The 8289-nt window shown below is 51.2% G+C and overlaps 1 protein-coding gene across 1 annotated transcript; it reads left to right on the top strand.

Annotated features, from left to right (window-relative positions):
- Nucleotides 1-345: 345 nt before the first annotated feature.
- On the top strand, nt 346-7867 carry drd2l (dopamine receptor D2 like; the record flags this gene model as incomplete). Its single annotated transcript, XM_080540468.1, has 7 exons — nt 346-573; nt 2577-2686; nt 3879-4015; nt 5683-5900; nt 6168-6257; nt 6929-7268; nt 7671-7867. Coding segments are annotated over 7 exons (1320 nt in total), but the record flags the coding sequence as incomplete, so codon positions are not given.
- Between the last annotated feature and the right edge of the window lie 422 nt (nt 7868-8289).

The following is an 8289-nucleotide window of genomic DNA, read 5'->3' as shown; positions in this document are numbered from 1 at the left end:
TACAAGCGACAATCTAGTGGTCGTTGTGCGTAAATAGCAGCTTTTCCGAGGCGGCTCTTTTAGTAGGTAAAAAGGCACGGCTGTTCTAGTGTTAACTATTGGAAATTGGAAACTATTGGCTGTGATTTTGTCTTCTTTGTTATTTGCCTTCCAGACTCGGTCCAGAGGAGCATGACGATGACATTTCCCAATAAGACAGATGAGGCGTTCCTCCTCTCCTCTCTCTCTTCATCACCTGCCTCCTCTCCCTCCCTCTCCTTCTCCCTCACCCCCGACCCTTCCTCCTACTCCTCCTCTTCCTCTCTCTCCTCCTCCACCTCCTCACCCTCCCTCGCTTCATCATCATCATCCAACTGCTCCAGTTACCCATCTCCCTCCTCTCCTCCGTACAACTTCTATGCGGTGCTGCTCGTGCTGTTGATCTTCTGCGTGGTGTTTGGCAACGTGCTGGTGTGCGTGGCGGTGTCGCGGGAGCGCGCCCTGCAGACCACCACAAACTACCTCATCGTCTCCCTGGCCGTCGCCGACCTGCTGCTGGCCACCCTGGTCATGCCCTGGGGGGTCTACCTAGAGGTGTGTGTGTGTGTGTGTGTGTGTGTGTGTGTGTGTGTGTGTGAGCATGTGCGTCCGTGCGTATGACTGTGTCTGTGTCTGTATGACTGTGTCTGTGTGTGTGTGTGTGTGTGTGTGTGTGTGTGCGTGCGCGCGTGCGTGCGTGCGTGCGTGTGTGTGTGTGTGTTACTAGGTGGTTGGAGAGTGTGTTTCAGATTCAGATTCAGATTCAGATAACGTTTATTGCCATTATGCTTCACACATATAGGAATTTGCTTTGGCATTACAGAAGGTGCATTTATGCTTTTTTCACATATATATGAACAAAACAAGTACAATACAAATGCAAAAACAGGCAAAAACAGGACAGACAGTGCATGGATAGTGCTGTAAATAAAGTGCAGTGCAGAGTTTACAAGGTCTAGTGCATGTTCAGTCCTGGGCAGACTTGGAGGCGGGGGGGAGGGGGAAGCCAGAGTCATTTAGCAGCCTGGCGGCTGAGGGGAAGAAACTGAGCCTTTGGCGGGCCTTCAGTGCCTTAGGCAGCCGCAACCTTCTTCCAGAGGGAAGCAGGGTGAGGAGGCCGTGGCCGGGGTGGAAGGGGTCGGCCATGATCTTTCTTGCCCTCCTCAGAGCCCTGGGGCCCTATTATGCACTTCTTAACTTGCCGTCTTAAGTCTTAATTAAGACGCACCGCCAGGTTAAGACCTACCGCCACCCTTATTATGCGCTTCATACGCACTACTGCTATTATGCAGGTGTCGCTAGGCGCCCACACATAAGACGTAAGACCCTCGTGCATATATTACTCATTGTGGGAGTGTTCATATGTTAATGAAGTGCGCTAGGCGCCCCTGCTATTATGCGATCTGACTTTGCGCCTAGCGCTAAGAAGTGGTTTGAAAACTTCTTAGGCGCTAGACTTCATGCACGTTTTTAAACACGAGCGCGCCTCCGCGGTTTGCGCATGCGCGCCGACCGACTTCTTAAGAAGTGGGTCAGCGCGCATGCGCAAACCGCGGAGGCGCGCTCGTGTTTCAAAACGTGCATGAAGTCTAGCGCCTATGAACTGCATAATAGCATAGCGCTTATGACTTAACGCAGCCGGTTCTTAAAGGGAATGGCACCTGGCACGCTGATTGGGTTGATTGAGAAGACGCCCAAAACACACCCATGACTAATTTCTGGGCTTAGCGCCGGGTCTTAGGCGCCCACTACCGCACGCATAATAGCAAAGTGGCCTTGACCACGCCTCCACGTCTTAAGTTTAGATCTACCGCCTCGTCTTATTGCTTAAGACTTATGAAGTGCATAATAGGGCCCCTGGTGTCATGCAAGGAGTTGAGGGAGGGCAAGGGACAGCCGATCACCCTCTCTGCTGAACGTATCACCCGCTGCAGCTTGGCCTTGTCCTTGGTCGTTGCAGCAGGGAACCAGGTGATGATGGAGTGGGTGAGGATGGACTCTATGATGGCCGAGTAAAACTGGACCATCATGGACCTCGGCAGCCTGAATTTCCTCAGCTGCCGGAGGAAGAACATCCACTTCTGGGCCTTCTTCGTGAGGGCCTCGGTGTTCCGCTCCCACTTAAGGTCCCGGGAGATGGTCATGCCTAGAAAGCGGCATGACTCCACGGAGGCCACCGGGGTACCTCCCAGCGTGATGGGAGGGGGCAGGGCTGCTTTCCTACGGAAGTCCACCACCATCTCCACTGTTTTTAGAGCGTTTAGCTCCAGATTGTTTAAACTGCACCAGCTCTGCAGCCCCTCGATCTCACCCCTGTAGGCAGATTCGTCCCCCCTGGAGATGAGGCCCACCAGGGTGGTGTCGTCTGCAAACTTCAGGAGCTTGACCGAGGGGTGGCGGGAGACACAGCTGTTGGTGTATAGGGAGAACAGTGCTGGAGACAGGACGCAGCCCTGCGGGGAGCACGTGCTGGTGGACCTGGAGCTGGAAATGCTCTTCCCCAGCTTCACCCGCTGAGACCTGTCAGTCAGGAAGTCTGTGTGTATGTGTGTTACTAGGTGGTTGGAGAGTGGCGCTTCAGCCTCATCCACTGTGACGTCCTCCTGACCCTGGACGTGATGATGTGCACCGCCAGCATCCTCAACCTCTGTGCCATCAGCATCGACAGGTCAGGGCCTCAGCAACACACCAGATCATGGACTGATTTCAAAGAACACTTTCCTGCTCAGGGGGGGAATGGCCCCCAGGTTGCTGCTGAACGGGTTCCTCAGGGGAAATGTCCCTCTTTATGCCAAACAATAACAAGGAAAGCAATATGTCAATGTGAGTTATTATCTTGTGATTGATCTTCAGTGCTCCTCCTTTGTCCTGGATCATGTCTTCATAGTCAGCCCTTGTCTTTCACAGACAGACAGACAGACAGACAGACAGACAGACAGACAGAGACATACACAGAACCAACCTTGGAGAGCTTTGGAAGTGAATTCAGCATGAAGGGTAGTTTTGCACATAATATGAATATATTGAGGATATTATTAATTAATATGGAGAATATTATTCTCCTTGATAATACTGTGAGGAGCAGAGAAGCCATTCAAGTGTGACTTTCCCATTTCCACCAAATTCAATGAAGGGGATCTAAAACAAATGAAGAACTAGTCTACAGTCGGTCAAATAGATATAGACCATAAATATTCGGCTCTATATTATTTTGCTCTACATCTTTTCCCCATGTGCTTCTCTCTGTCGGGGTGTGACCTCTGACCTCTGACCTGTAGAAGGGTTTGGCCTAATGACACTGACACACTGAGCATCCACCCAATGGACACAACTCAAGGGCATCTACACAACCTTGAATAGGTGCTTGAGGGAAACGTTACTGATTTCCTGTCTTTCTGTGTCATCTGTCAGGGGACCAAATCTGTCATCTGTCATCTGTCAGGGGACCAAATCTGTCATCTGTCATCTGTCAGGGGACCAATTCCTCACACCGTCCTCACACACATCACACACAGCACACACATCACACACAGCACACACAGCACACACACCGTCCTCACATCGTGTTTCAACTTTAGTCGAGTTTATTTTGAAAGCCAGACGCTTGTTGGCTGCTGCCCTCGATCACCTGGGATTACCTGCCTTCAGTGGTGTGTGTGTGTGTGTGTGTGTGCGTGTGCGTGTGCGTGTGCGTGTGTCTGTGTGTCTGTGTGTGTGTGTGTGTGCGTGTGCGTGTGTGTGCGTGTGTGTGCGTGTGCGTGTGTGTGTGTGTGCGTGTGTGTGTGTGTGTCTGTGTCTGTGTCTGTGTGCGTGTCTGTGTGCGTGTGCGTGTGCGTGTGCGTGTGCGTGTGCGTGTGCAGGTACACTGCGGTGGCCATGCCCATGCTGTACAACACCAGATACAGCTCCAGGAGAAGAGTGGCTCTGATGATCGCTGCCGTGTGGTTCCTCTCCTTCGCCATCTCCTGTCCTCTGCTGTTTGGACTCAACAACACAGGTAACAACCTCCCCTCTTCATCCACATACAGTTACACACAGGTAACAACCTCCCCTCTTAATCCACATACAGTATACATACAGTATATATATACATTCATATACACAATCACACTTGGGAACAGTTAGTAGTTCTGAATACTATCGTTCAGAAGAAGGAGAGCCTAGAACCAGGGCATGCAAGGCGCACGCACGCACTCACTCACTCACTCACTCACTCACTCACGCACTCACTCACTCACTCACTCACTCACTCACTCACGCACTCACGCACTCACTCACTCACTCACTCACTCACTCACTCACTCACTCACGCACTCACTCACTCACTCACTCACTCACTCACTCACTCACTCACTCACTCACTCACTCACTCACTCACTCACTCACTCACTCACTCACTCACTCACTCACTCACTCACTCACTCACTCACTCACTCACTCACTCACACATAGATAGATAGATAGATAGATAGTTAACATCCATCCAAAGCGAGGCTTTGAGCACACAGAGGAAAACTAAAAATAAAGGGCATTCAGTCGTCTTACTGAAGCTAATGTTGGTGTACGTCTGATAATGTCTGGAATGTTGGGCACTGATATGTAAACTCCATATCGATATCAGTTGAATTCATTCAGTACAATATCGATATATTGGTTGGAAAAGCTGCAATGAAGGAGAGCTGCTGGGCCTTTTATCCTACAACTGTGTGATTCACTTCTCTGTTGACTTTCACTCACTAAAACCTTGATGAAATGAGTAAAGCAATCAGCTTCATTGATAGTTTCTGAATGCAACTAACTTAACAACAGATAGATCTGAAAGTGTGCTCTCTCTCTCTCTCACACACACACACACACACTCACACACACACACACACACACACACACTCACACACACACACACACACACACACACACACACACACTCACACACACACACTCACACACACACACAAACACACACGTGTGCCCAGACGTTTGCTACGCTGGTTATAAAACACAGAAGCTTTCTAACAAGAACCCTCACCAGCACAACGTCTCATAGGATTCTGAGTGGAACAGCTATGTTGTAGCTAGCTACGAGAAAACACCACAGTACGCTCTGAAAATCAGCAAATGAAGAGTGGAAAGAATAAAAATAGGTGTGCTGGCTAGATCCTAATTAAGCGTCACTGGTCTGTACCAAACATGAATGTTTAGGGGTCTTCAGCAGAGTTGAACTGAGTCGACCGAAAGAGAACTTTGCTTGCGTTGGAATAATCACTAAACTCAATTTGGTTTATTTCTTCACTCCATTAATTCATCCCCTTGAGTCAGACATGGTTGACATGTTTGAAAGCTCTGACATCTCCTAAATATCATTACTTATTCTATTCTACACTAATTCAGTGTAATCTCTTTTCCTCACTTCACCCTCTCTCTTCCTCTTCTCCTCATCCCTCATCCCTCTCTCCTTCCCTCCCTCCCTGCATCAGCCAGTCGGGGGGGGGATTAGAGTGAAGCTTCTCTCTGGTTTTAATGCAAATCTTTTCTCTTTTACATCCACTCCCAAACATCATTACTTAAATTCGGTGTAATCTCTCTCCCCTTCCCTCTTCCTCCTCTCCTCGTTCCTCATCCCTCTCTTATTTATTTTCCTCTTACTATTCCCTTTCCCTCCCTCAGCCAATCGGGAGGGGACTAAGTGCAGCTTCGCTGACCCGGCCTTCGTGGTCTACTCGTCCGTGGCGTCCTTCTACGTTCCCTTCATCGTGACGCTGCTGGTCTACGCTCAGATCTGCGTGGTGCTGCGTAGACGAGGCCGGCGCACAGCCCCGCCCCGCAGACACGGCCTGCAGACCCGGGGAGGGGCAGAGACAGGGGAGGCACAGAGACACAGGAAGGTAAGTAGCTGTCAATCAATCAGTAAGTTAACTTACAATCCAACAAGAAAGTAGCGATTAAGTTAAGTCAGTCAGTCAATCAATCAATAAAATCTTCAGTGATTTAATCAATAACAGACCAGCCTGACCAGACCATTTAATCACTAAATCACTTTACCTCAAAGGATCCGGCTGGTCTGTGGCAGACGGCCCTTTGTCTCTGAGGGTTACCCTCTTTGTGAATCATCATCATCCATCCCTCTTCTCCGTCCCTCCGTCCCTTCCCAGAGTAAGTGTACCGGGACTCATCCAGAGGACGTGAAGCTGTGCACTCTGATTCTGAGGCCCCCTGCCGACTGCCCCCAACGCAAGAAAGTGGTGAGTCACTAGAATCCAGAATAGTATTATATATAATATAACCCTAACCCTATATACTGTGCACCGCACTCTGTATCTACCTCTGCTCTACTTCCACTCCTCCTGATCCCCTATCCTCCCTCCCCCTTGCTCTCTCTCTCTCCCCCCCTGACTTATTTGACCTCATTCTATTATTGTTGATATTAATAAAAAAAAGCCTAAGAATGTTATTCTCATACACCCACCCTCATATACCTCATATACCTCATATACCTCATATACCTCATACGCCCGTACATTGGATTTAATAATAAAAGCGATTCTGATCCTGATTATCCGCTGTCTCGTCTGCCTCCGGTCTCTCCCCCCTCCCTCCATCCCCCTCCCTCCATCCCCCCTCCCTCCATCCCCCCCTCCCTCCATCCCCCCTCCCTCCATCCCCCCTCCCTCCATCCCCCCTCCCTCCATCCCCCCTCCCTCCATCCCCCTCCCTCCATCCCCCCCCCTCCCTCCCTCCTCCCTCCATCCCTCCTCCCTTCATCCCCCCTCCCTCCATCCCCCCCTCCCTCCATCCCCCCCTCCCTCCATCCCCCCTCCCTCCATCCCCCCTCCCGCCATCCCCCCTCCCTCCATCCCCCCTCCCCCCATCCCCCCTCCCCCCATCCCCCCTCCCTCCATCCCCCCTCTATCAGACGTTAGTGAAGGAGGCGGTGGTGCATCCCATAGAGGCAGAGCCGGGGCGTTTCCTGTCTCAGACGGAGCAGAACCTTCCTCCGCCTCACCCCGGGCGAGCCAAGATCTCCCTCTCCGTCACGGTGGCGCCTGCCCCTCCGGCGCCGCGCCCCGCCCTCGCCCCCCGCCGCGCCACCATCGAGGACGGCGTGAGGGGCCGCGAGGGATGGAGGGAGGAGGGAGGGGGGAGGGAGCACAACGCAGACCAAGGGAAGGGAGGCACGACCAAGGAGAGGGTGAGAGGGAGGCTGTCCCAGCAGAAGGAAAGGAAGGCTACACAGATGCTGGCGATCGTTCTAGGTGAGATAAAGGAGTGTGGGGAGAGATAGAGTTATGGCTCTGAGGGTGTGGGGGGGGGGGGGGGGGTAGAAATAATAACACAATGGATGAGACTGAAGCACTCCCCAACCACCTAGAAAAGCACATACAGTATATATACCTGTACATAATCCTGCATGGGAGAAGCTTTCTGTACTATGTGGTGAGATGATCTGTACTACTTTCTCTCTCTCTCTCTCTCTCTCTATCTCTCTCTCTCTCTCTCTCTCTCTCTCCCTCCCTGCCCCGCCTCCCCCCACCTCTCTCTATCTCTCTCTCTCTCTCTCTCTCTCTCTCTCTCTCCCTCTATCTCTCTCTCTCTCTCTCTCCCTCTATCTCTCTATCTCTCTCTCTCTCTCTCTCTCTCTCCCTCCTCCCCCCCAGGCGTGTTCATCATCTGCTGGCTTCCGTTCTTCCTGACTCACGTGCTGAAGGCTCACTGTGGCAGCTGCTGCATCTCCCCTGAGCTGTACTCCTCCGTCACCTGGCTGGGTTACCTCAACTCTGCTGTCAACCCCGTCATCTACACCACCTTCAACATCGAGTTCCGCAAAGCCTTCATCAAGATCCTGCACTGCTGAGAGGAGGGAGGGGGGGGAGGGAGGGGGGGAGGGAGAGAGGGAGAGAGGGAGGGAGGGAGAGGGGTACGTAGATTTCAGGGATCATGTCTTAAAGGGTTAGTTCAGTATTTTTTAAACTCATCGTCAGTTGGTCCCTTACCTTGAAAGTAGTCTATGTAAGGCTGGTTCAGAGTTGTTTCAGTAGCTAATACTAAAACCATACTAGCAAATGTTGTTGTTTTTGTTCCCCAATCACTCACATGTCACTCCGTTTCCTTGTTAGCTAGTGGCTATTTAAACAAGGGTTAGGGTTACCGTAGGTTACAGTTTATCCTCCGTAGGTTACAGTTTATCCTGGACCAGACTTACTTGTTGTTTTTGTGTTTTCCGTATCCCCTATATTGTCAGCGTCTTTGAGCCTCGGAAAAGCGCTATATAAATTC

Source organism: Nansenia antarctica (genome assembly GCF_963989245.1).
Source record: "Nansenia antarctica genome assembly, chromosome: 10".
NCBI classification, from domain to species: Eukaryota; Metazoa; Chordata; class Actinopteri; order Argentiniformes; family Microstomatidae; genus Nansenia; species Nansenia antarctica.
Note: the sequence above shows the minus strand (reverse complement) of the source record. Positions and strands in the feature narration are given on the sequence as shown.